The sequence below is a fragment of the Galendromus occidentalis genome, unplaced genomic scaffold (genome assembly GCF_000255335.2).
Source record: "Galendromus occidentalis unplaced genomic scaffold, Mocc_1.1 scf7180000076870, whole genome shotgun sequence".
Taxonomy (NCBI): domain Eukaryota; kingdom Metazoa; phylum Arthropoda; class Arachnida; order Mesostigmata; family Phytoseiidae; genus Galendromus; species Galendromus occidentalis.
The window spans coordinates 409,313-436,163 of record NW_003804859.1 but is presented as its reverse complement, the minus strand read 5'-3'; the positions used below and the strand labels follow the sequence as shown (position 1 = coordinate 436,163).

Sequence of the window (26,851 nt, the reverse complement as noted above, 5' to 3'; positions counted from 1 at the left end):
ACACAAAAGTTCTCTGATTGCACCGTCCGCGCATAAATGTCCCCGCCTTCCCTCCATTCGACGTGGCAGAGCTCATTCGAATCAGATGTAGCATTAGAATCACCTTTTCCGAAAAGACTGGAGGAATAAGACAAGATCAGAAATATCGGGGAGTCAACCTTCTTGTCTGGGAGTCAACCTTCTTGTCTGGGACTTCATCCGCCTGTCAGTCTGTCCACGCCGAAAGGAGCAATTAAACTGATTGAGGACTGCCATGAACAGCGCGTGATTTCGACGAATCTCATTTGAAATCACATTCACGCTGAAGATCACGAGATTTATTTACATTCGGTTACCTAAGAAAGCTGTTTCTTCTTCTTCTGCTTCGCTTCTTCTTTCTTCTGCATCCTCTTGAGCTGAACGTAGGCTTTCTTCGAAGTGTACTGCTGACGTTCGAGTGCCTCGCGATATCTGTAATTCAAGAGGAGTTTTCAATCTCATTTTCGATATGAACCTGCACCGATAGCCCCTTTCCTTTTCTCATTTCGACTGGGTCCGATGAATCATTGATTTCCACGGACTATACTCATGAGAGTCCACATTCACGCATCCCCGAGCGGAATTATTCTCTCGAAACTCACTTCTTCTTGTTGGTCTTCTTGAAGTGCTCGTCTGCCAACAGCTCGTCGACCAGAGTCTGCTTCCTCTGTCTCTTCGGTATTCGATCCGAGTAGAAGTCTGTCGCGTTGTCAACCACGGTTCCGACCTCGAAGTATTTCGGCAATTCTTGGATGTCGTTTTTCTTGTAGAACGTTTTCGTGTCGAGAACTTTTCGCATTTTCAGCAGTTCGAGATCCTTCTTCATCTCGTCGGTGAGCTCTGGTTTCGTCATGTTGTACCAATCATCGCCGGCCGTCTTCTCACGCTCTGCTTTACGGAGACGTTTCTGTAGTTTCTTCCCACCCTTCAACTCGACAGTCTTCTGTTTCTCGGAGTCGTCCTTCAGAATACTCCTATGCAAAAGGATGTCCTCGGCCCAGTGCTTGTTGATTTCGCGCATCTTCTCTTTGATCGCGGAAACGTCCGAGGATATGTACAAGGAAGGTCTCACGTCCGAGAGCGCTGTTTTCAATTCGGTGTCCAAGGTCGGAACTGGCGGGGGGGGGGGGGGGGCGGGGAAGGGGTTAATTTTCGGTTTCATTTGCTTCCGGATCTGTGCCCGCGATACGACTCGCAGAAGAGCTGTCACCTATTGTCACGTACCCTGTATTTGCATATCGGAGTCATCGCCTCGGTTATCGATGACGAAGAATGTTTCCGCGGGCTTGCTCCGGTCGACGATGATCTCGTTGCCTGAGGTGATATCCTCGTCTAGATCAGAGTCGAATTCGCTGTCTGGAAGCCGAACGGAGAGGGTCATCTGATTTGACTGGGGAATGTCATACGATCCCGAACATACACTCCCACCAGAGATGCGCACTTCGGACGTTCCTGAGGCCACACGTCGGATCCGACCTCTTCCGCCGATTGTCCAACGCTCAAAGACCATGTCTATTCTGGAATCTTGAGGCGTTCATGCGAATACACACCTGGTGGATCCCTTGCTTTCAGTTTACTCGTATCGAACTGCACGTCGACGAATCTCGGCTTCAGAATGTTCCGCGATTCCATTTTGATTGATTTGGCTCCTTCGCGAGAATCCCGCACCTGAAGTTGACTTCCTCAATAAAGTTATCTCATGGCCTATAGAACGCAGCGAGCGCACGTGCTTTCGAATATTTTCATTGTTTAGCCACTAAAAGTCGGACCTCTCTTTGGTAGTCCTTCCTCCTTCCCATTGGACTGGTGGCTCGTGTGTGTTTCTCTCATCTTAAACGACGGATCCCGTTCCGATAGCGCGCAACACGTGCCGGATGGATGATGAGCAGCTGCGCGTCGACTCGTCTCGCGAGAGATACAGATTCAAAATCATCAATCAATAATGGACTGAGTTCAGTCTCCAGTGCACTCGATGTTCTTCTTGGCTGTGACCTGTGACTCGAGCATACGATTCTGAGCGGGTATCGGTCGGAGGGGCTCGACGTCCTCAGTCTCCAGGAATCGTTCGAGCTGCGGGAACGCGCTACCGGTGAAATGAGTGGAACATTTTGGACAGCTTCCCCTCTGTCATTTTCTTCGTCGCCTGCGTTCGGATGACGTGTTCTGTCAAATTCTCTTGCACAGTAACGAATAGTGAGGCTCGCGATCGGTCTTACTCCAGTGTCAATTCATTTATTATAAATGGTGAAGAGTCAGTATTTAATTTACGAATGGCGATTGATAAAGGAAGCATCGCTCGGTTTCTGAAGGATGGCACAATTTTCGTTAAATCATTATTCCGCTCCGAAGGGACTTGGGGTGAGCAGTAAAACCGACGATTCTTGAAGGTTTATCCCGGCGACGAATGCTTGTCAAATGTATGGGCGGAGCTCCAAGTCTCGGCTATCTTCGGTTGGGAGTCTTATTCTCGCATTCCTATTTCTATGATACCTTTTATCTCGTTCGACTTCCTTCCGCTCAGTCTCGATGGAGGCCCGAGAGCTCACGCATCATCTCCCCTTGTATCAACCTACGATAAAAAACCTTCAAACTGTACTTTCACAGCGGGTCTCCTCGTCCCTCCCCATTACTTTTTCTTCCCATTCTTCTTGTGGTGGTGCCATTGGAAGCATTTCTTGGTTCTGGGTCTGGAACGCGCCGAGGAGGATCCCGTCTGGGCCCCTTGCGCGGAATCGTCCTCGTCACTATCGTCGTTCAAGATTTCGACTGTGGAAGCGAAGCGGACGTGTAGATCGGGGCTCCTGACGCGAGTAACAGTAAAGCGATCCCCGATTCTATAACACGGCTCTGAAACACACGGCACAGCATGAGGCTTCGCGGGGTCTAATGATAGGCTATGAGAACACCTAATTTGGTCGATCTTCCGTCGTTTCCCGCTTCCGGGCTCGAGCGTCAGAATTCTTAGAACTTGAGCGATGAAAGTGATCGAGGGCTCGAGTAGTTAGTGAATGTCAAGAGCCTTCTCTCCCTAGTTGCCGGGGGATCTGGGATCAGGAAGGATCAGAAAACTCACTCGGAGTCCTTGGTGCTCGTTCTGAGAGTGAGTCGCTTGTTGAGAGCTCCGTGTGCGGTCCAGGCGATGGGTTTTCGGTGGTCGACGGCCCGGCCGGAGCGCAGGCTTCCAGCAATGATTCGGGCGATGGACTTTCAGTGGTCGACGGCCTATCCGAAGCGGAGGGTTCCGGCACTGGCTCGGGCGATGGATTCCCGGCGGTCGACGGCTCGTCCGAGGTCGTAGGTTTCGGTAGCGATTCGGCCGACGATTTCTCGGTTTCCGACGGAGCCTCACAGGGCTTGACTTTGGCGTGTTTCGGACTCGGCATTTCAACTCAAGGATTCGAGAATCAGTCTGCACCAAGGACTCTGTACAGGTGATGGGTCCCCCAAACAATGTCGACAAGCGGTGCCCGCGCCATTCTTCTCTGCACGTCGCACGTCAGGATTGAAACGTGTTCGGAGACTCGTCTAGTAAGGAATGCGTGCAGCGCTCAGGGCGATCGATTGATACATGCCGCAGTCGGAAAAGGCGAATCAGCACTTCTATAGGAGCCAAAAAAAGCATATCTCTGTATTCCTCAATGATTGTCCAAATTTTTCGAGCTTCCACAATTGGGCATCTCGAGATTTTTTTAGCGGGGAGCCTTTCCAAATCTCTCTGGGATCGGATGAGATCTCTCTGGGATTGGATGAGATCGGTCGGAAGAGTGTCCCTCCATCGGGGACCCCAGGAGCAGGATCCATGCGAGGATCTCGAATTTCGATAAGGGGCGCAAGTCGTCATATTTCAGATGCCCCGAACGCCCAGCGACTCTTCGCGATAGATGGGCAGCTACCCTCGTACCATGGGATCCCAGACTCGGGCGTCGAGTCAGACAGACTGCCGGGAAGACCAAGCAGTGTCTTCTCCCGCGACTTATTGATGAGACCGAAAAATTCCGAATTAGTAGACGACGCAACGGCTGGAACGAAGACCAGTCCAACCGAGCCGATTGTCCAGTGTCCAGTCCGAATCGTGAGGGACTGATTGTGAGACGTTGTATACACGAAAGTCTATCGGCGTAAATATATCTCGGAAACTAAGATGTGAATTATCAGGCAGAAGCGTACACAAGGGGGGGGGCGGCAGGAAGCAATGCCCTCTCCCCAAAAAAAATTTGATCCTATGCTCGAGTATAGGCCTAGAGAAGGCGCATGGTGATTTCGAGCCCTTTTGCCCTCCGAGGTGCCCCCCTCCCCTCCCGAAAAAATAACGTGCTCGTGACCAGGATAACATTTTGTCAGGATAGTCGAGGGAACAAACTGATGAGTCTTCCTCCTCCAAATACCAAGTAGCCGATTGAAACTCATATTCGGCCGAGGTGCCCGCACTGATGATAAAGAATCTTTTCTGAATATTCATAGGCTCTCAACATCAAACAGACAACGCATGCATTCGATTTGCTGAACGATTCTCCGTCGTGACCGATAAGGTATGAGAACGCTCTCAATGGGTTCAGGTTCCCCATCTGGGCGGCCGTTTGCAGGAGTTCCTTAGCTCTATCAATAAGTGAGGAAACTCGGGTCAGTCTTGTGTGCGGGGGCTCCGTGGTTGGTCTTGGGAGGATAACAACCAGCCAGGCGGCAATCCCTCGGACCGGGTGGCGGCTGGTGGGTTGGCGCGGCCTCTTCCCCATGGAGCTCTTTCGCCCTCGGGGGGAGTTGTCCTTTCTCCGTAACACACAGATCGTCTGCCAGGAACGACTCGGTGTTGTTCGTGCTGCTGCTTGTAGCATGAACGGTCGGACAGGAGTCCGCAACTGAACTTAAGGTCTTGGTGCAACGTGACGGACGTGCAAGCAGACAGGAATGGTGTGGTTTGGAGTAATCCGGGATCAGTAATCGGTAGTGTAGCGCCGAACTAGTGCGGAGTCGGAATTCGATTCAAAAGAAACTAGAAAACATCAACAATCCGTCAGTGGTTTGTGATCAGGAAGGAAATAAGTGTGGCAGGGAAAAGCTTCGAAATGCATCTCCATTTTGAGCGTAGTGCTTGTACGCGGGCCGACTCGACCGTGCAGGCTCTTTCCTGGATGGGGAAAGTTCCTGACGAGCTGCCCGAAGACGAAGGATGGCGACTCAACCGTCTGAACTACTATCAGGACGGCTGGCTCGCCTCGGGCAACACTAGAGGTTGGTAGTTCGATTTTTGAATTCTTGGAAGCAGGCTCGATGACGAGGAACCTCATGGCCATGCCTGCTATTTGGGCAAGTGACATGAATTCATCCTTCGATCGAGTATCCTCCGCCCCGCAGAGCCAGTCCGAGCAATAGCAGCAACTCTCGTACGACAATGTCTGGAAACCCCTCGTTATGACGACAGTCCAGGAAAACCGAATGAAAGACGTTAACGGGACGTAATTATCGAGTTTTCCTCCCTCATTGGGAAATGGATAGAACAGGCAGAGGACTCGCTCCGAGAGTGATCTAGCCGTGTAGGTCAGATAGTTCGAATTGTTTGAATCGGGCGGTCGACTAGAAATAAAGACAGTCATGACCTCCATGCGGCGGTTCGTTTCGTCGATTGTACGGAGAGAAAAGGTTTTTGTGCGACCTCAACCAGGCGTTCACGGCACGGACTAAACGACCGACCAGCGATTGGCGCTGTTCCCTCAATTGTAGTTCTGACTGTGTGTGTGTGTCTGTGTGTGTGAGTCTGCTCTTTTGAGACGTCGAAAAGCATTCAGCTGGCCTACACAAAGGCCTCGATTCTTTCGAAATATCTATTCCCACTCCATCCTCGCCCCCTCTCTCATGTACGGCCATGTCTCGTGCCGCGTAGGCGGCGCCCCCTCTTCGTGCTCCTCTCGTTTCATGGAGTTTCCATTCTCAAAGTCTCATCCGGGATGTCTGGCCTCGAACTCGTTTCGCTAGAAAATTCCTCGCGTTGGCACGTTCCCCCGACATCCGTTCTCTCGTAATGCTCCACTTAGGGGGATCCTCTTGTATAAGTCCTTGCAGGGTGCCACGAGACTTAGCGTCTCTCAAGACCCTCCCGTGCCGCTAAATTCCTGATCCCCACTCAATGGGGTTTCGTCGTGACCCCGGGAAACCGCCTAGCCTCCTCGTCTCAGCAGATCTCCGGAAGCCAATGGAATCCCACGAGGATGGTCACAATGGACATTCGGAATCTGTACTCATTATCGGCGCGGAGGCGTGTATTCCTCCTTGTCCATATAACGAAGCGATGCCTCGCCGACCGTGGCGATACTGATGATGATAATGGAAGCCTTAATTAAAATTAAACACGTCCTTATCGCCCGAACGGCCACCGGTTGGGCATCCGATGCTGATAAACTTCGCATTCCCGCATCGAGAACAACGCTGTAATGAATGCCAACCAATTCGTTGCGACCGACCGAGCAACGGGTCGTCGCTCGGAATTCGAAGTTTTTCTTCCGACGGGGATGCTACCCGGGACCGAGTTTCAATTTGTTTGCCCTGCTTGAGCCTCACCGAGCCTCCCGGGAAACGCTCTGGTAATAATAGTAGGCGTTCAACCGGGGCTTGGCCGCTTAAGCTGACCCCCTCGCCCCCTCTGCCAAAGTTCCCACCCACAACCGATCTGCTCAATAATGATCGGTAGCCCGACCCGGGATCAGCGATCCGCCAAACAAACAATCGTCTTGACGGGCGGCTCGATATTCTGTAAGCAAGTGCAGTATATCAGCTGTCTCGGCTCAAGTCGGATGCGATCTCCGAAGGCTAAAAAGCTCCTGGACAGCTCCCGTGTTGCCACCGTCACCGTTTGTGACGTATAACAGCCCCCGTGGGGGGAATCTGTCCTGAATATGACGGATCAGCGTCTGTTAGAAGAAAAGCCGGAAGCCCGGAGGGAGTTTACAGGATTCCCCCCGGAAAGACCACCGTAGTGACACGATCAACATCACCACCTTCTTCGTATTTTGCTTCCTTGCCTGGTCGAGAGAGATCTTTGGCACGAGTCGCCTTTCCGAACCACTGGCTTTCGCCGGAACCGCCGTTGTCAGGATCTGTACGGTTTCGTTTCCATCGCAGTCGCTGAGCCCGCGATCGACGAACCCGATGTGGACGAGTTCGGAGAATTGGCAGCTCATTCGATCCATCTCTTCTGAGCACAGCCGTGGATGTTTGACGGAAATCAACGATCGCGTGGAACACGCTGGGCTGGCCGTCAACCCACGCGAACGGGAAACGCAGTCAGAACTCCTCGAGAGAGTCGCTTTGAGAGAATCAAACTTGCGAAATCCTCGACGAACTCGTCTTGCTCTGCAGCGATTTAAAATTATTCAAATCGAAACTCAAAGTTTCCTTGTTCGGCTGGATCGAATCCATTTCACCTGCGAGATTGTTGACTCGGGAATCGTTCCAACCGGCTGTTGTTTAGTTCTCTTTGTTTGTCTTCACTGCGGAGAACTTGCGAGAACAGAGCTTCCCATGGCGGCTTTCGATCCGACCGACTGAGTGAGTGAAGGAACTTTGCCAACACTCTCTATCGAAGTCTCGTAGAGCAGGCGGAGCTCGCAGCGATCGGCTCCGAATAGCGAAAAATCGAAACTCCTCCAGGCCGGGAGTCGGTCGACAAACAAGGGCAAAGGAGTTCTTCGATCCACGTAATCCTTGGCGCCCGCAGTCTGAGGTTGCATGCGTACTTAAACTAATTTCTTTGGATTTTCAGGCATTGTTGGAGTGACTTTCACAACGTGCCACTGCCGACGTACGTCGGACCAGCCGAGCCGAACGAATTATAACATGCGAGGTCATCGATCCGAGGTAAGCTTGCGCAGCTCGAAGCGCGAATTCTCGCGTAAGACCATATTTAGGAGGTCTCGGGGTAAACTTTCTCTCCGTACTATGTATGAGTGTCCCTATGTGGGTAGTAGGTAGGTACATACATACATATGTATGTCGCGAGTCTCGCTATTCGGGCTCCTCTTCTGCGAATGTATGTCTCCAACTGTGTTTGCTCTGCGAGGGGGGGAGGGGGCGAACGGCCATCGTCCGCGGGCGACAGTTCGTTATCTTTCTTGCGGAACGGAGGGGGGTTCTTATCGGTGTGGCGCGTGGTTAGATATGCGGTCGCAGTCAGTCGCTCAGAGGAGTTAATCCCGAATGAAATGCGGCCGAATGCCGTGAGGAACTCGTTCGAGTAAACCCGACTTCCTGCGAGGGATTGGTTTACAGGTGGAGTTGCTTCATTACTCGACCTAGTGGAGCCAGCTGCCAGATTCGAGCTCAATAGCTCGGGAGCTCGGGCGATCTATTTTCACACGACATAATTATTGAACCCGAACACAATGTGCTTCACTTCGTCCGTGCTGATGACAGCAGCAAACTAGCCGACGTTGTTGCGGCGGCGGCTGTCGAGGGAATATCCGTCGACGTCGGTCGTACGACGTCCGCGACTAATACGCTTAGCAGAGTTGTTTTCGTTTGCCGCGATCAACTGCGAAAGCCATCTGTCCGACGCCGTCAGTCCTTGGTCCGACTCTGGATGCGTTCATTCGCAGACTCTATTCCTCCGCTGTCGAATGCACAACGTCGAAGACTTGTTCGCTTTATGGACGGCGGTTTCGAGAGAATCGGAATTATTTTTTTCGTCTCTTGCGAGAAGCGTGTTGCTCTCGAAGTCTCCGTTTATGGGAAAGCCGGGCCGCAGAACTTCTGAGCTATAATCGCGGCGACCCTCGAGTCTGTGAGCCATCTATCTCTCCAGGAAACGCCTGGTCTCCCCCCCCCCCTTCATGACAAGCGAAGGATTCTCAAGAAAATCAAGAAAGGCGCACATTAACCTGGGACGAACTCGTCCGATCGACCTCTCGATTCGATTATCGCGACGAGCTTAACCCGAACTGCCCCGAAGAGGCAATTCCCCGCGGAGGTCGAGCATGAGCTTCAGTGGATTAATCTTGACTGAGGCATTTCGCAAAGTTCTCGAGAGACCTGCAGAAGGAGTTTTTTGCTATTCCAATCCAGCACGATTTCCGTTTCTCGATTTGCGTCGAATGGTCCGGACCTGAGGTCACGCGACATACGTGAGAAGTAGCAATCGAAGCCCTTGGAGAACACTCACATCCGACCGAGAAGAAGTGCCCGGATGGGATCCGAAGCGTGAGCGAGTCCAGCCGCTGATGGACAACTAGATAGTGCGAGAGAGAAGAAGGGTGGGCGAAACTTCAGCGACTGCATCCGCTGTGTTTCCTTCCGGATTTCTACCGTGACCATACTAGCCGCGTCATCGAGGCGATGGAGTTTTGCTCTCAAAATTATTGGGTCTCTCCGAGGCACAAAGTGCTTTCTGACGTTAAAAAAATGCCGTGGGCAAGTCAGCGATATCCGTCGAGCCAAAAGTAAAAAGCACCGCTTTGCTGCTGCATGTCGGGTCGACAAGCATCTCCCATAAGGCCGTTCTTTCTCCATGGAAACCAAGAGGACTCCTGGAGAGCTACAGTCGAAGCTGTTGGCTCGAAGATTCTGTTTGTTCGAAACTCCCAGTAGTTGTTCCGGTCCGGATTATTTGATTCGGAATTCTTCGGAAATTGAGCGAGTTGATATCCGAATCCGACCCATTTTACGTCCGAAGTCGCTTATCGGAAAACCGAGTCCCGAGGCGTACTAAGGAGAACATCCACGAACTCAAACAATGAAGGGACACAAGCTGTACTCAAAATTTTCGACCATCCCTTTCCCCTTTATTCGATTCTGGAAGAAACCTGCTTTCCTACAATAGTCCGCGTCGCGAGAAGCATTCCCGCACAGCCATGCAAAGGTTAAGAATCAGAGAGTGATCCTGGGATCGGCGGAGCCATTGTATTCAGGTCGACCTGGGTGCCTCAGAAGCCGATCCGCCTCCTCGAATGCACTCTCCCAATCTATTGAGATTCGACAGATCACTGACAATTCATTCGGAAATCCAGGGTTTTTCATAACAGGCGAAACCCCGGTTGTGTTCCGAACCATAATATCGACGCCCGGCTTTACCGCAAACTCTCAAAAATCAAGTCATCCCACGTTGGTTCCCTACACCCATCGACGAAAATACAGCGGATTCGGTTTTCGCTCGTAGGCGGTACAATCCGAGATCGTCTAGCGGAACATCCGATCCTCTCCGACTGAGGTGATAATTTTACAAAGCACCGCGTCAGCGAGTCTGGGAATTCTCGGAGGGAACTTCAAAAGCTCCGTCTGCGTCCCGGAAGCTATGCTCTCGAGAAGCAACCGAACCAATGCAAATGAAGCCTGATTATGCGGTTGTGAGTTTCGGAATATCTCTCTGATGAGAAGATGCAGGAGAAGGCAGCCCCGGATAGCGCAGGTATCCAAGCTCATCAAGATAGCTTGACGGCTCACTCATAGCAGCTTCATCTAAGCAATGCTAATCCAGGATTGACCCAGCCAAGATTTGCCGGTCAGAGCGGGATAGGGACAGGAAGACCGACCCGGAGGAAGACCGACTCGCCGAGCAAGTCTTAATTGCCACTCTCGCTGCTACTGCTGCCACCCTCGACGACGCCGACGTCGTTCTCATCGTCGTCGATAGTGGAGCGAGAGTGTGATAGTCGAAGTCGATGACTGCCCGACGGCGGGTCCAGCGTATCGCACTGACTCTCGATTTCCACACCACACAGCTCGGATGGTCACGTTCTCGAACCAATATGTGCAGAGGGGTCTAAATCTACTTTGCTCTTCGTTAACGAAGAGTTCTTGGAATGTATGCGCGGTCGACCAATCAAAGTGTTTCAAGAAGAGATTGTCGATGACGGCCTCGTAATCAGCACTTGTGAGACATTGCGGAGGCATGACGACAGACAGCGTAAGCTGGCCTTTGAATAAACATCTTCAGACCTCTATTCCACAGTGATCGCAGAGATGTGTACACACAAAATTGACAGAGAGCGTAAAACTTGTATCTCTCATCGCCGAACCCAGCGAGACCGACCGACCGACGAGCGTCCGTTGTATGGACAGGGTTGTGTCCCCGCTTCTGGGTCGCTAGGTCTCGCGGAATACCTATCGCCAAGGTGAGAAATATCCGTTCGAACATCGACTCCGTGATGCCGACGGTCGTCCTGTCGCGCTGTGAGCCCTAGGGAAGCGAGGAGCATCTATTATTTCTCGAGGGTCCAAAGGCAGCCGGAAGGGTCATCGTGGTGATGACAACAACACTTTCTTGTGTGGCCGCGTTGGCAAGACATCGGTGGTGGAGTCGTCTCACGTTTGACACGCTCCCCAGGGACAGGAGGCTCGACGGCTAATGATATATGAATGTTTTTGTAACAGGCTTTCCCTCATCATTTTTCTGCCCGAGCCAGCATCGCCCCTTTCTCGTCCCCAACACGACTGCTCATTCACGTCATGTTGCGATTCGAACTCCTGTTCACGGCAAATTCGAAGCACGGTCCGTACAGGAAGGAACACCCGCCGTCAAGACCACGTATCGACCGACCGCACGTTTCACGTAATCCGACCTATGTTGATTTTTTACAATTGACGTAGAAAGTGCATCTGGATTGGAGGGAGGAGTCTTTCGCCGATTCAAATAATTTGCCGTCAGTTGTTTTATCCTGCGTGACAGCTGTTTCACTCAGGTGAATCTCCGGAGCTCCGTCTTTTCGGTTCGCTCGGTCGCTCGAGACTTCAAGTTGACGTGCCTGCAGGAGACACCGACGGTCTTGAACCGCGTTGCGACACGGGACGAGTGGAGGAACATCCTGACACGGTTGATGACATCGGTCTCCCGGCGGAATATCCAGCTGGGGGAGATGGTGTTGGTACCGGTGGAAAGTTCGCTCATGAGGGAGGGTATCCGTCAGATGACGAACATCGAACTCGTCCGGGGAGCGACTCGGGCCAGAAACTGCGGACAACGAGTTCTCACTGAAGTATCGAACCCAATCGATACGCTTGCCTCGGGTGTGGCTGATCAGGATCGGAGCTCCAATGTCGAGATTGTATCGAGGGGGGAACTTTGGTCTTCTATGTCGGTGCACAGGGAGTTTGGATAGCAGACCCCAAAGACCCCTGCTCGGTTTTAGGAAACTCAGACTGCCGAACGCTTTGCCGGTCGCAGTCGAAGCGTCAGACGAGAAATCCGGTGAGCGCCGCTTCCAATTGCACGGAGTCGACGGAGCAGACGCGGGTGACACTACCGTCGTCGTTGAGGGACATATTTCGATACGGTACGGTGGAGTATGCTCTGTATTCCACAGCTCCCAAATGCTGCACGACGAGGCGGGTGGCGTGAAGTATTCGGACGTGCTGCACTCGGATGTACTCTCGAAATTGAAAGTGTCAAGAGATCTTGAAGTTCGTTTTGCGACGTCAACCAGCACACGTCGACTCGACACCGGAAAAGTCGTCGGCTTTTTGTAGAGGTCGGGATTCGATCCCGCACATATCGAGGGTTTGCGAATTTGACATGACTCGGAATGTCGCGGAGGCTTCGGGGGACCGAAGCGCGGGTCTCTGACGACGGCGTAGAGGGGTGGTGGGTTTTGCTGAGGCCACGAGCGCACCTTCCGTGTCCGAGATGAATGATCTGGGAGCACTGACATTTCCAATAGAACGCCGTTCGCGAGACCAGGCGATCTAGTGGATGCCTGAATCATCATCCGACTCGGTTTGGAGAGTGAACGGCGGCAAGAGAGCGTTTCGTTCTTCCTTGGCTCGCCGAGAGTCGCTCAGTTTGGTTGTTGGTCGACCATGCGCGGTCGTTGCCATCGCGGATGTCGCCTTCGTCGGGAGCGAGCGTTTCGAGCGCGGAGTGCATTCACTAACTCACACTCTCTTACTCGTTCGCTCGCTCGCTCATTAATGCAGTCAGTCGTAGAATTTCGTACTTGTCTGCGCAGCCCCCGGCTATAGGATTCGAACCTTCGGCAGACGCGGAGCTGCTGCTACGGCCTCCTTGGAAATTTCGAGTTAATTTGATAATTCTATCCATTGCTTCCGCCCGCCAGTCCGGTTTGCTCATCCGCCACGATAGCCTGCCGGCTCATTTAGGGCCCTTCCTTCCTTGTCCGAGGTTTTTGAGAGAGGGGCTGTGGTAGCTGTTCCGAAATCGACGTAGGATAAATAATTTTCCGCCGCAGATCTCGAACTCACTCGGCAGCCGGACTGTGAGTCAACAATACACGACTTGGGCTGAGAGACGGCGACCGACGCCGACCGCACAGTCATACATACGAGTTCTCTGTTTAAAAATAACTGGAACGACCGAGCTTCGCTCCGTGTTTATGACTCAGGTTTTGGAGTCTGTGTTCGGGACATGATTACGGTGTTGCTCGGAGATTGATTGTGATGCCAGAAGCTCGGATGGAGGCGGGGCCGATTGGGATCACATGAGAACTCTGCAAATTGTCACTTCCGCGAGACAGGACAGAAAGTGCAGGGAGCGGATGGTCGCACCTTACAAATTGCCCATCTAACGAGACGTTGGAGATTTTCTGGAAGACTAGCGTCGCGGACGGTCGACGAAGCCTGCTCCCTAATTTGCAGTTTGAACTTTGCGGGTGGATGTCTTGCTGATGACGCCGGCTCACCCGGAAAACTTTCATTCGTGGATAATTTCAGCGTATCTGATCCTTTCGAAAAAAATTCACAATGTTAATACGTGATATACATGGAAAACAGTCGATCTCAACTCCGAGAGTCTCGTCTTGCCTCCGTCTCTAATTAGGCGCTCCCACATCGCGTATGACTTGAACGGGAAATTATTCAAACATCTGAGCGGGAATCGTTCCGTACAGCTCCGGATCAGGAAATGTAGTCGTCATATTTGAGTTCAACGACGATATTTCTAGGTTTCCGATTACCGTCAGATGAGACTCGTCGTCACGAGGTCGAGACGGAGTTCTGTGACGGGGGGAAATTTCTTCGATGAGCTCGTGCGAACCCTCAGCCCTTGCTCGACCGTACATGCCCACGGATAGTTTGATGGACGGACGGATATCGCTCGTAAGATATCTTTTGGACAAGACAATTTGCTTGAGGGTGATGTACTTATCATAAAAGATCCATGCGGCATCCACGGAGCAGCTCACTGACTCGCCCAGTCAGTTCTGCTATATCTGAAAAAGGCAACAGTTTATGGCCGTATATAAATGAAGCTCCAGCGAATACCCTCCTCTAGAGAGACCAAAGCGCGAGCGGAAGCGGGACTGCATACTACGACGGAGAACGACGACAACGACGACGACGACGACGACGAGGAGAGAACGATGAGGAGCAGCATAAGAGCAATTGCAAGATGCGCCCAAGAGGAATTGCGAGGAAACTCCGCGGAGAAGATACCAGCCAATGAGAGAGCGATAGAGAATGCACTTTTGATGTTGTTGTTTTGGGTCGGGTCGTGGCGGTAGTGGTAAGTTTGGTTCAGTAGACTTGGCGCGATCAAATGCGTCAGCTCTGGCATATGAAGAGCCAGCCTGCCCGCCCGCCCGTTCGCCCGTCAGTGAACCGGTAGGAGCCATTTGCTTAACCGGTATGTATTCCACGATAGATGGCCATATATTATGCCACATACGTCTTTGCTGCAGCCACCCCGATGGATGTGCCGACCTGACTGCTTGCGAGCAAGCCGGCTAGCCACCTCACTCTACCAAGCCACCGACCGACGAACGTACGGAGCAGGACGAAGCATAGAGTCGAGCTTTTGGGTCCGCTTGAGGCCGACCAAGATCCGACATCTCTGAGCTCCGAATATAACAACCCCTCCGCATAGCAAGTGCCCCGAAGAGCTTTTGATATGCTGGCACGTGCCGGGGCCTTGTCTGCCGTCGCCGCCGCCCCGACTGCAGGCTTCGCATACCCTTGTGTACGGTCGCTCATATCGGCGGGGTTTCAGAGAGAGCGAGGAAGAACACATACCAGATTCCTTCGGCATATCGGACAATCGGAGCGCTGACCCGGCTGACGACTCCTTTATTCAAGGCAAGGCATCTCAGTCAGTTCGGCGACTACCTACCAAGAAGGATCTATCGACTTGTTCGAGCAATGTCTATCAAACGGGATTCGAGAGAAGACGTCAAGTTACGAGAGCTGGTAACTCACTCCGGTCTCTTTGATTCATTGGAAGGAAAAAAGAAAAAAGCGAAAATCTCAATTCTGTGATTAAATCGAGCGTTGGCGGCAACTCAGACGATTGGCTAGGACATGATGAGTGAATCCCGACACTCGATCCTTGAGCGATGAATGACTGCACAGCTGTTCCCGATTCTGGAAAACGCGTGCGGCGTTTGATTAACGTCGATTCATCTCCACGATCGTAATGCCGATATATTTGTCTCGTCGGCACAGCCTCGAGCGGGATCCGATCGTTCGTCATACCAGCGGCTGATCACAAATAATTATCTGATTGCATCGATTCAGATTTGCGGCGACAAGTCGGTAGAAGGGTGGTCAAGCAACATCGGATCGGAAGCTGCCGAGCGACAAGGCGACTATTTCCTCAAAATATGCTGCCGGTGATATTTCTGGAGGAATCTTGCGACAGTAGTGCACTTGGCAGCTGCTCGCAGATCGATCTGTCAAGGTTCGCCTAACTGTAGAATATCGTTGAGAATACTAGAGAGAAAAACAGGCGGCTGTCCGAAGGTTCCGTGGACAGCGAGCTGTTGCTCTGCAACTGAAAGATAGATTGAGGAAATCCTTGGGGCGACAAACCTCCCACAGAAACGTTTGAATCGTAATAGGAGGATTATTTCAAGTGTTCAGAAGATTCGTTCGCAGCATGAGCTTCGCGAGAACTGCTGACCGTCGCCCGACGTTTTACCCTGATCTCCCACGTTCTTCCTGTCCTCCAGACCAATCTCAGCGGCTGAACCCCCGAGAGACCAACTCGGCGCCCGTACGGGCTCGTCCCTGAGATTCAGGGAGTCTCACTTTCCGAGTCCGGGAACGAGCTCCGGAACGCGGAGACACAGTCTGAGTCCCCGGATCTCGAGTCTCGTCTCGTTCTCCACCTGCATCTCGAGTTTCGAGCGGTCCACTACTGGTGGGCTGCCGACCGGTATGCAAGAGTCGGACAAAAGATAAGCAATGTTTGATTTGAGGGGAAGACTCCGGCCGCACTCTACGCCCCACAAGTTGTCTGTTGCTCTCTCGGGTGACTCACGAACTCTATCGGGCCTACGCTTGGGTGTGGATGACACGACAAAGATATACGAGGATCTGCTCAACCAATCTGAAGCCAGCCGAGCAGCTCTGAGCGGGATTCAAAAACATCTGTACTCGAATGATGCAGCGGTTCAGGGCTCGGCGTTCGAGACGCTCTAGCCGTTCCCCCGAGCCGTCCAGGGTTCGGCGTTAATGACTCGTAAGATAGAGGGCGCTAAATAAAACGGCTCGCTCCCGGTCAAGCTCGATGGACGCGTTTCGCGCTGTTAGAGCACGATTAGAACGAGCGATTCATTCATATCGATGAGGTATTCAACCGCTCTGCCCTCGATTTCCCGCAACCGAGGGTGGAACGCGAGTTATTTTTCGGGTTTTTCCCCCGAATGTGCTCGAGTTGCCCATGAGATGTATTTTTCAATATCCAGACTGAACTGCGGCGGCTTGGCTGCAGGAACCGGGCTCCGCGGGAAACGGGGGCTCCACTTGCGGATATTTGAATTTTCAAGCTCTCAAGCGACTGACCGACGAGATGGAGCGGAGGAAACCTGCTGTGCGAGTTTGCGCGTTCCAATGGACGCGCACTGAATACTCATCGTGTGTCCGAACGAGTTTTCAGGCAGATCCCCCGTCTGTTTGAAGTTCGTTGCTCTCTCTCCATCTCGGTTTTGGGAGACGTTTGAATTGGACTGCTCCCGCCGCCGTCATCGTCGATAGCAGCAGCAGTGAGAACGACAGTAGCGGGAGCTGACAGCATTTAGGAATTAGATCACGCGACGTGCTCCTCCATCGCATATAGCCAATCCCCGATATTACTTTGACATGGAGTGCAGGCAAAACATTTATCGCTCAAAATCATCTTCCGACGAGCCGCCTCCGTGAATAAACGTTGAGACAGAATTTTCGGTACAAGACTTCGATGAGGGCGTGATGGACGTTTTTCCCGAACAGGAATTACGCCAGAGCGTTCTTGATGCTGAAAATCATTGAAAATGCTCGCATCCATGGAGCCCTCCCGTCCGATGCTGCAATCCCCGAGAGTTCGTGGTGCAATTCCTCGGAGCGGCTGGGAGACGAACGACGCCTTGCGGCTTCGAATTTCTGTTCCTCGGGATAGTATTTCTATGTTTGTTGGAGCGACCACGGCGGTGCGGCGTCGGGGACGTCGTGGGCATAGCAGGCAATATTCGACGACCTCCTCCGAAGGAAAACCATCGGATGTCCGCTCCGAGTGAGTAGGATCAACAACCGCCCTCAATCAACAAAATTGCATGGCAAAACATGAGCCTCGGAAAACAAAGTCCGCGTGAAGTCCCTCCGAGCTCTACGGTCCTCTGCCAAGAATTACACAAGCCCACTCCTGGGTTCCTATTCACGTCGATTCGACGGCTGGACCTTTGATTCCAGCGCAGCATTCATAGAAACGATTCGATTCCGTTCAAGAGAGCAAAACAGGAAAGAACCGATTCGGACCGAACCCGAGCCGGGATCTACGAAGCGATTATGTTCGACTGTCCAATTTGTACCGGCCGCGGTCGGCAGCTGCTAATGGGCCGACGGGCATCTATTGAGAAGATGGCTGGACCCCGTTGTGCCTGGGTCCAGGAGATTGGGCTGGCTCTCTTCTCGGGACCCTCTAAAGGCAGGAAAAAACAAGGGACAACGATAAGCGTAACGGTGGAGGTGTCCGTGGGTTGTTTGGCGTGGCAAAACTAATTTAGCACAAAAACAAGATGCCCTCTGTTGCCTCCCAGCCTCCAACGGCTCTTCATCCATCCCGTTCGTCCAGTTGAGGCTTTTATTCCTCCACCGCCGTCTTCCCCCTCTGTTCCTTCTTTCCTCTATGGACGTCGGACAGGCAGCTGCATCGGAGCCACGAAGCCTCACGACAAATTGCTGAGCTGAAAAGCCCCACGTCGATTGGTCTTTCGGTGCTGTTCGAGGGCGCACCTCTGGGGAGAACGGTTGACTTCCAGACTTCGGTTACGACTCTTCAATCCGAAGCTGAGCAGTCAGAAAAATCTCGTAAAAGAAGAGGCGAATAATTATGAGATTCCAAAAGCATATTCGTGCCCGAAATGTCTTCACCCGGGGGTTCGTGGGTGATGTCGGGACATGATTTCACACTCGTGTGCTTCGCAAATTATGTTTCATTCTCACTCAATCGTTTTGTCCGCCAGCTTAGCCATTACGGCTCGCACGATCGGAGCGGGGGAATGGGACCGGCAAAATAAAAACAAAATTTCGCCGCAAGGAGAAGACATGCACTCGTTCGAGTTTAATCTGACCGCCATAACGGGGTACGAAATTGGAAGCCCACAACCGACAGCCTCGCAATCGTCGGTCGTCCCTAGAGAATGCGAAAAGCCGCCGCAGCGGCTGCCGAGACGACCTGGCAGCGAACGAATTATCATTTCAGCAAACGACGGGTCTTTTTCCTCCCTCTTCCGCAAAACTTCACCCGAAAGCCCACTCACAGAGGCCTTCCCACACGGAACGAGAGTCGCTGGCAATACGGCACGAAAAAACCTCTCAAGAATGGAACACTCCAATGTATTCCTTGGCGAGTCGTATCCCCGTCGGGCGGCATCAGTCTCCTTCTGAATGTTGATTTCATTCAAGATGTCGGAGGTCAGAGTTTTCTGATTCAATTCCCATGAGCGGTCACACGGAATCCTCGAATGTCGGATGTTACTGAGGAATTCCGATTCTCGCGGATCCGTGATGATTGAGCTGACGACGAGGGAATTTGCTGTTGAAGGGAAAACGCTCCGCGATTCCGTCAGTTCCCGGAGCTCAACCGCAGGAAGAGGGCCCCCGAGGGAATGCAAAGCAATTTTATCGAGGCGAGATCGTCACCATTTCATCTTCGGATAAGTGCCGGGAATTCACGAATGCTCGTTTGAATGATCATGTATATCCATTGAACACAAACTCCGAGTGACTCGGAACCTCGAATTCAAAAAGATTAGTTCACTCCGACCTGCGAGCGGAGCCGGCCTAGTTCTCACGGGATAATTAGAGGTACATAATTCATAGCGCTACGAGATGCTCTGGATTTAGAATACATTCTGGTCCCGGTTCGCCCCCTGAATTCCCTCGCCGAGCTGATGGCTCCGCGGAAATTCCTTCCATCTCTTGAGGGGTCATTCCTCGGAAACTCGCCGGAGACCTGCGCCCATCGAGATCGGATCGTTCACGTTCGTGGAGGGGCCCGCGGAGAGTTTTACGTCTGTACAGCAAAAATACGTGATTTGGATCTTCAGTCAAGACGACACTTCGATTCGATCTCGATCCTCCGCAACCCCCGATACTTTGCGACACATCGGAATCGTCGCATCGGCAGACGATGTGGCATCCGATGTCAAATAGGAAACACATCCGAGGAACACCGCAGAGGTGGTCAGTGGGCAAAAATTACAGCTTGCAGTTTTTATCAAAGCTCGGTGGTCGCCGTGCGTACACGTCGTCGGTAGAGAAGCGGGTCCCGTGCAATGGTACGTGGTGAGAGTAAGGCCGTCGCCATCGAACAAAAAACCTCCAACGCGATTCTAAAACCAGCAGATCACAGGCGGGACCAATATCGGAGCTCGGTCGAGTGCAGACGGCCACTCCCGATTCCGAAGAGTTTCAAACCCCATTACGATTCCAGAGAATGTTCATAGGGTGCCACGCCGCGGTGACATCGACGGCAATCTATTACACGATGTTCGATGCGTCGAGCGAGCCAACATTTGGACTCTATTGAAAGGATTGGCTGGCGATCGTCCGTCCGTGTTTGATTCATGTAGCTTGATGTGGGATATTTTATTTTTATACAGGCCGGGAAACGCGTACACGGGGGCATTTCCGCGGCTTCTCCTATCCCTTCATCCTCCAGACTGCCCCCCTCCGTCTTTTTCCCGTGAAATTTCGGAATTCCATGCTATGATCGAATATCGCGGAGAGGTTGGCGACTCCGGTCCTTAACGGGAGTCATGATCGCTTTCACTCTCCGGCAAAGGCTTGGATCCTGCGTGATCCTGCGCTGAACCGGGCCAGAGTGGCAAATGAGCCAAACTGAACAATATAGCCAGGCCGAGCGGCAAGAACCGCGACTACAGCGTTCCCCTCAATGTTTGTTCCCGCCTCCACCTCGTGTTAAGGAAGCCATTGGGAAAAAGCCAGATGCTTGTCCACGACAGCATGCCTTTCTTGCCCGACTGGGGCTTTACAGCTCTATACAGAACGATACGGCTACGAAACAACCCCCTCATATTGACAGTGTTCGTTGGCTTGTCTGCTCACAAGCTTATTGTGTCAACAACTCGAACTATAGGACTAGTAGTATATGTGTTAGAGGGTCTGCGAGCGTTTGTTGACAATTCGATGTATCGAAAAGGGAGTGTGCGAGCCTTCCATCGTCACCTCGCCGGTAGTCCGTGTGGCTTTGTGTACGCGCCTGTAAAAGGGCTCCGCGAGCTAGTTGACCCCAATTTGAGCGATAAATGTCTACCATTACACGTTGACGCTGCGCTAACGAGCACGTCGCTCTAATTCGGAGTCGAGCAGGGATAGAAACAAAACGACGCGACGTCTCGGGCCTTTCCCCGAGGGCAAGCTCACACTCCTAGAGCGGGCGGAAATCCGTGTGGGCCGAGCATCGCCCCTAGAACGGGTCTCCTTTGTTGGAGGTCGAAATATTTTCCCGCTGGTCTACCACGAGGTTTGACTTGGGTCTGTCTCGCTCGTGCCTAATAAGCATGAAACTCCGCCGAAATTGTCGTTGGTGGCCCGTCGAGGGTGCACTTCCCCGCGATGCATGGGGTCCGGGTCCGCTGAATGATGAGGGGACACCGAGCGCTATTAGATTTGAGGAGAATATTTGAGTATATAATTTTCGAAAAACCACTGGGGTATGCATAGCACGTGCGCGATCGAGTGGGACATTTCGGGGAGATTTCGACCTGAAGCTTGCGGTCAGATCACAAGTGCCTCGTCAATGAGAGAACGACCGCGCAGCGAGCCAGGAAAGAGCTCCAGTCGCGCCCGACGACAATCGGAAACTTTGATAGATACGTCGCTACTCCGGGCGCGGAGAATGAGCTCGCTCCACGATTTCAATGTATGCAAATCTTCCCTTTAACCGATACTCGATCTTGCCAAGTCGAGGGACTCGCGCATCTTAAGTCACGATGCTCTGTTTAATTCATGGATAACGCGGCCCTCAATCCGTCCATAATATTTCCACATGAATATCGAGACAGCGGTAAATCGGTCATCGTCATCATGGATGCAGGGTTCGGAGGCCAGACGGTCCCAACCGCTGGCGCTGGTCCTTCCTTCGGCGAGGGATTTTGCCCAGAAAACTTGTAGACACTGATGACTACGGGCGCTGAAATCTGTGGAAACGTCCGCCTTGAATCCAACCATTCATGCTTCTCGTCCACTTGATGGTGGACCGTTGATGGCCAGTGAACAATCGTGGAAGATTGGAAGCGGCGAATAATTAGGAAGGCGAACGACGACAACGGATGGATGACTTCAGCTGCTTGCTAAGATGACGTCGTTCTCTCGACTCCATCATACCATCAAGCTCCCCTCCGGAGACCGGCATCTCCCGTACCAAGCCCGCTAAACTCCATTACGGGCGAATCAGTGATGCTCCTCTTTCTGAGCATAGGGTTCGCTGTGGCTGGGGATACCGAGTGGATTCGTTGACAATGCGGTCGGAGAGCTTACGTCCTCCTCAGTGGGGACTGGAGACTCGCTCGCTGATCGGAAGTGTCTCCGTGGGGATTTCGGTTGTCGGTGTAGAGTCATTCCACGGTCTTCTCACTTCTCACGATAATTGTGTATGTACAATATTCACAAAAAGAAAAACATCAACGCGTCGATCGTTGGACATGCAGCTCATCCGCTCCAAAGAGTTTCTCATTTAAACTTCTAAAGCGACTGCACGCTTTCTCCGCAGCTTGTCTAAAATGGCTTCCTTCCTTGAGAGCTTATAATATCGGAAGCTTCATTTGCATACTCGCGGTGGATGCAATGAATGGCTGATGGCTCGAATGTTTGACATTCTTGGCGGTCACGGGACAATATCTGACGATCGGGGGAGGCCTTGAACAAATCCAAGAAAAATGAGCTATTGAATAATTTTCTTCTCGGAAGCCAAAGGGGGAGAATCATTTCGGACTCGATCTAGGGGCGGTGATCGCCGGTGTATCTGACGACAAGCGTAGCTTCGATTCGCTTCTCGTGCAAGGGGTGGAGGGAGCCATTCTCGTTCGTCGCCACGATTCGGCTATGCGTCGAAATTACAGTACGCGCCGAACGCACTCCTCATAATCAACCGGTAGAATTCGGGATAACCTTCTCTTGCTTACTTCATTTGACTCGGCTCGATTTGCACCGAGCAGCCACTCAAGTCCCTATCGGGCTTATCAGCTTCTTCAAACACCAGATAAGAGGAGTTTGAGCAGCGCTCGTACACGCGTTTTTTGCGATACCGAGTGACATTCCTCAAAGACCGAAAATAGACAGGAGGTTCTCGCTCGTGCCCATATCGGCCCCTTTGCATCAAAGGAAGAGAGAAGAAATTTAAAAGCTTTCGAGGCCAGCGCCAGCCGCAGCAATTTTCCATTCCACTCGTTCGATGCCAAGCCAACCGCGATTTAACGATCGAAAATGCCGAAATGACCTCAGGAAGTGAGCTTTTATCCGAATCGTTCCCATAGAGAAATTCCTGTCGGTACGACCAGCCGATTGAATCGCGGTACCAAAAAGAATGATTGGACCCGAGTCTCGAAATAAATTCGAGGAGAGCTCTCGAAGGAACCAAATACTGACGGGGGTGGTTGCCGGCGTTGGTAGCTAGGTCGCTCACTCTCGAGAGCGCCCGGGAGATCGAGCGATTGGATGCAGGCGGTTGTGTGGCTTGGTGGGTGTGGGTGGTAATAGTTCGGCGCCAAAATTTGAATTTGCTTCCGCTTCTGGTGCAAGGAGAAGTGACCGGGTAGACGATGCCAAACGAACGCTCCAGGGGGATCGGACGTTGGAGCAGGGGACGTCCCGGAGGGAGATTTTACGAGGCGTTTCGCCCGCGAAAAAAAACTGTTTCATTTGGTTTTCTTGCGAGCGGCAGCCTCCTCCGTATACCGCTCCATGTTCTACCCCGCTTGTTCTTTCGAAGCGAACAGTATGGGGAGAAAAGTGGCAGTTTGAAGAATTCATCGGAGTTCCGGAAGCCTCTCCGAAGAATTCCTCTTTTCATAGGAGAGCGGACCGCCTACCGGTGTCCACGAAGGTAGGGAATGCGGAGCGAATTTCGTTCGAGCCGACAGCGGCCTGACGGACGTGACCGAAAAAGTGTTCTCGGAACAGAAAAAAATGAAGAGCCGTGCAAAGATGGGAGAAACTTTCTGAGTGTCGTGATGACCTTATAGACTGAATCGACACAATGGATTCGACTCGCGGGGCGTCCTTCAAACATAATTTCCTCTTCGGGCTCCGCTCGGCGTAATTTTATTCGGTGTCCCCACAGAAGCTTCCGTCAGCCCGATTTGATCGCACGGTCGGTGAACTTCTCGTCTTCCAGCACTGGAGCTATGGCGGAGAGCATTCACTCAGGCAGGAGCGTGGGTCCGTACTCCGACAAGAAATTATTCAGAGCTACGCCGAACTGAGTTCCAGAGCTACCTGCACAGGGAAACCCCAAGAGGAACTTCTTCTATGCTGTGGCGAAAGTCTAATTCGACCAAATGGTCGACTCGGAATGTTCTCGCAGAAACCAGACGCATTCCAAGGACTTCGTCCTCCAGGCTCCTGGCTCGTTTCACTCCGAGATCGTCGTTCGACCGAAAACAATATCGAGCGCCACGACATCTCCCTTTATTTGACGGCGCACCGTCCTCGGCTTCAAAGTCGAACCCGAGATCAAGGTTGAGTCCGAGGGCAGAAGCCCGTGCGCAGCAAATAGTCAAGGGCCTCGATTAATTCTTGATTCTTTTCCTGATTCCAGGTGAGTTCTCCAAAGATCTTCTCGAAACAAATTACTCCATTGAGGGCTGGACATAATCGAGCGGCGACCTCTATGGAAGAAACCGAAGTCAGATAAAGTGAAAGAGGCTGCAGTGGCAACATCGCGACCCCTTGCTTCTTGGATAGATCCTTGGAGAAGAATTCGACGGAGTTTCGGTTGCCGATGAGCGAGTTGCGACGGCTGCGCTTGATCGGTTGCCTTTTCCGCTAATAGTTTGGGGCTGAATAAAAACTGGTGCCAGCAAGACGGGGCTCAAGTTCGCCCTCCCTTTGTAGGAGGGCAAACTTTCTATCGCCACGCGGGCACTCATCTCGTCTGCCCACATCTCCGCACAGCTGGCAAACGCCGACCATGTCTTCCCTTGTGGGCTAAATAGACACGAGACTTCCGTGGGAGGGTTTTTCGTGGCTTCCGCCGAGTAAACTCCTCAAAGCAACTCCGTCAGAGCGCAGTGCTATTTCGGGTTGCACTGTGGTCCCTAATTCGGGAAAGCGTGCCCTCTCCCTATCTCGCGACAGGGAGCACACACCCCATCGCAGAATGAGCTTCGATGTTAATGAATAGATCCGGAACTTCTTCTGATCGCTTCTAATTGAAGGTCGAACGTACTCGCGGATTCATAGAAAATAATTCCGCATGCTAACAGACTTCGGGCCGGACCTCGTCCGAGGAGAGAACGCTGGTTTTGAGTTGAACACTATCAGTATACACTTGATTTTATTTACGCGGTCTGCAAATGCATCGTATGCAAATGCGTGTACATGTTCATCCGTTCCGACTTCGGGGAGACTTGATATGAATTTCTAGAATATTTACAACCTTGCAACGCGCTGCTATTTTCAGAGTGGTGGCTTTTCTTCTTCGGGAAGGCGACGCTCCTAATTGTTAGGGTTTTGGTTTCGAGTGGTAGGATACGTTAGCGCATGTTGAGCCCTTCGATCGAGGGGCTTACCATCCGTATCCGTATCCGTAGATGGGCGCAGCCTTGACGGCGTAGGGCTGAGGGACGACGTAGGGCTTCTTGACGTGGACCTCACGGTAGACGGGGTACTTGACGGGAACCTCAACGGGTTGAGGGACGGGGATTTCCTTGTGGACGGGAACGGGCACGTGGACGGGGACCTTAACGTGAACGGGCACGTGTTTCACCACGGGGACGGGAACTTCCTTGTAGACGGGAACGGGCACATCCTTGTACACGGGCACGGAGACGGGAACGGGGACTTCCTTGTGCACGGCGTAGGGCCTGGGAACAGCGTAGGGTCGAGGCACATGGACGATCTGGGGGATCTTCTTCACGACGGGAACGGCGTACGGCTGGGGAACGGGTTGGGGAACTTCGATCACCTTAGGCACCGGAACCTCCTTGTGCACGGGGTAGGGTTTGGCAACGGGGACGGCATAGGGGGCGGGGACCTCCTTGTTGATCACTTTGGTGATGTGAGAAACGTGGCCGTGTCCGTAGCCGTTTCCGTAGCCGTTTCCGTAGCCGGCTCCGTAGGCACCGACTCCATAACCAGCTCCGTAGCCGGCTCCGTAGCCGTAGTCGGTGGCACTAGCGGCCACTACGAGAGAGGCAATAGCTACAAAGGCACGCATCTTCTGTCGTCGACGACTTCACAAATGATACTACTCCCAGAAGTCGGGCGAGGGTTTATATAACAGCGTACGGCTGACGGTGGCGGGGGTTGGCCGAGAGCTTTGTTTTCGCCCGCCCGCCGGTCTGTCCGTCCTTCTGACCGACTCCTTGCGTCCGCTCGCTCGCACCCTCTTTTTTTTTATTAGTTTAGTAGTAGCCACCGGAGTTGCGAGTCGACGCCGTACCAATGGTTAATCAGGCAAGGCCGCTTTCCAAGGCTGAGTGTTTCTGGCACCGTTTTCAGCGGACAAACCGTATGATAACACGAGCCCGTGTACCGAGACGGTCGCGACAGCGACCATTGCAGTTTGTCTGCATTTCTGATTAGTCTCACATTCATTCATTCTCTGGTCGGTTGGCTCCTTTACTCCCCCTCAGGTTGGCGTAATTTTTTTCTTGGAAAAATCATACGCGAGCTCAATTTTTGGCGTTCGCGCGAAGGATAGCTCGTCGTCCGGGTCCGCGGGGAGAAACGCGCTTTTTCTGCCCATCGATGGCAAGGTCAATGTCGAATAACGGAAGCTCACGTGAGAACTTCCAACAATAGAAACGGAGTCGAAACGATTCCGAATCCGAGCGATGCCGAATTCGCGACGACTAGACTCTTGGGAGCATTTCATCCTGGGCCGTTAACACAAGGTACGGATCCGCGTAGACATATGGCGCGTCCGGAGATCCCGCAACCTGGCGTATCCGACGAGTCGCTGTTTGCGTATGGAAAGCTCGAAGCAGATTCGGAGTCGAAGGATCGAAAGCTCGATCCTGATTCGGTGTTCGAAAGTCGAGGGAATCACCGAGAGAGCTACAAGCAGCTCCCGCATCCAAAATTATGCTGGGGTTCAGGCTTCACATGAAGAGGTGCCCCGGTGAACACAGTTTCCGAAGGTCGAGTGTCAAGTAGAGGATCTCGGGCGAGGCTGTGCTGCGCATCTGGAAACATTTCGCGCGTTGAAGCTTCCATCCGGATTGGCTGTCTGAACAAGGGA

General features: G+C 52.4%; 3 protein-coding genes across 3 annotated transcripts in view; 1 reads left to right on the top strand and 2 right to left on the bottom strand.

Moving 5' to 3' along the window:
- Window positions 1-302: 302 nt before the first annotated feature.
- On the bottom strand, window positions 303-1,774 carry LOC100909151 (deoxynucleotidyltransferase terminal-interacting protein 2). The gene is made up of 4 exons (XM_003740232.1): window positions 1,569-1,774; window positions 1,243-1,374; window positions 621-1,131; window positions 303-450 (listed from the first exon to the last, which is right to left on the bottom strand). Exons 1-4 carry the CDS (start codon window positions 1,648-1,650, stop codon window positions 336-338), a joined length of 840 nt encoding a protein of 279 aa, XP_003740280.1. The 5' UTR covers window positions 1,651-1,774; the 3' UTR covers window positions 303-335.
- A 453-nt stretch (window positions 1,775-2,227) lies between these two features.
- Window positions 2,228-3,485, bottom strand: LOC100909007 (putative uncharacterized protein DDB_G0290521). The gene is made up of 2 exons (XM_003740231.2): window positions 3,092-3,485; window positions 2,228-2,865 (listed from the first exon to the last, which is right to left on the bottom strand). Exons 1-2 carry the CDS (start codon window positions 3,399-3,401, stop codon window positions 2,645-2,647), a joined length of 531 nt encoding a protein of 176 aa, XP_003740279.1. The 5' UTR covers window positions 3,402-3,485; the 3' UTR covers window positions 2,228-2,644.
- A 1,453-nt stretch (window positions 3,486-4,938) lies between these two features.
- Tusp (WD40 superfamily protein Tusp) overlaps window positions 4,939-26,851 on the top strand; it is a 72,044-nt gene continuing 50,131 nt past the window's right edge. Inside the window, 2 exon segments of the mRNA XM_029110595.1 lie at window positions 4,939-5,247; window positions 7,772-7,866. Coding sequence (XP_028966428.1) covers window positions 5,082-5,247; window positions 7,772-7,866 — 261 coding nt within the window. The 5' untranslated portion in view covers window positions 4,939-5,081.

What these genes read in the sequence shown, in the direction of transcription:
- LOC100909151 (XM_003740232.1), bottom strand. Translation starts at nt 1,650, where the DNA reads ATGGAATCGCGGAACATTCTGAAGCCGAGATTCGTCGACGTGCAGTTC. An exon ending in GAAAGCAAGGGATCCACCAG is followed by an intron (nt 1,375 to 1,568) that starts GTGTGTATTCGC and finishes TTCGGCTTCCAG; the next exon opens with ACAGCGAATTCGACTCTGAT. An exon ending in AAGAAGACCAACAAGAAGAA is followed by an intron (nt 451 to 620) that starts GTGAGTTTCGAG and finishes CTTGAATTACAG; the next exon opens with ATATCGCGAGGCACTCGAAC.
- LOC100909007 (XM_003740231.2), bottom strand. Translation starts at nt 3,401, where the DNA reads ATGCCGAGTCCGAAACACGCCAAAGTCAAGCCCTGTGAGGCTCCGTCG. An exon ending in ACGAGCACCAAGGACTCCGA is followed by an intron (nt 2,866 to 3,091) that starts GTGAGTTTTCTG and finishes CGTGTGTTTCAG; the next exon opens with AGCCGTGTTATAGAATCGGG.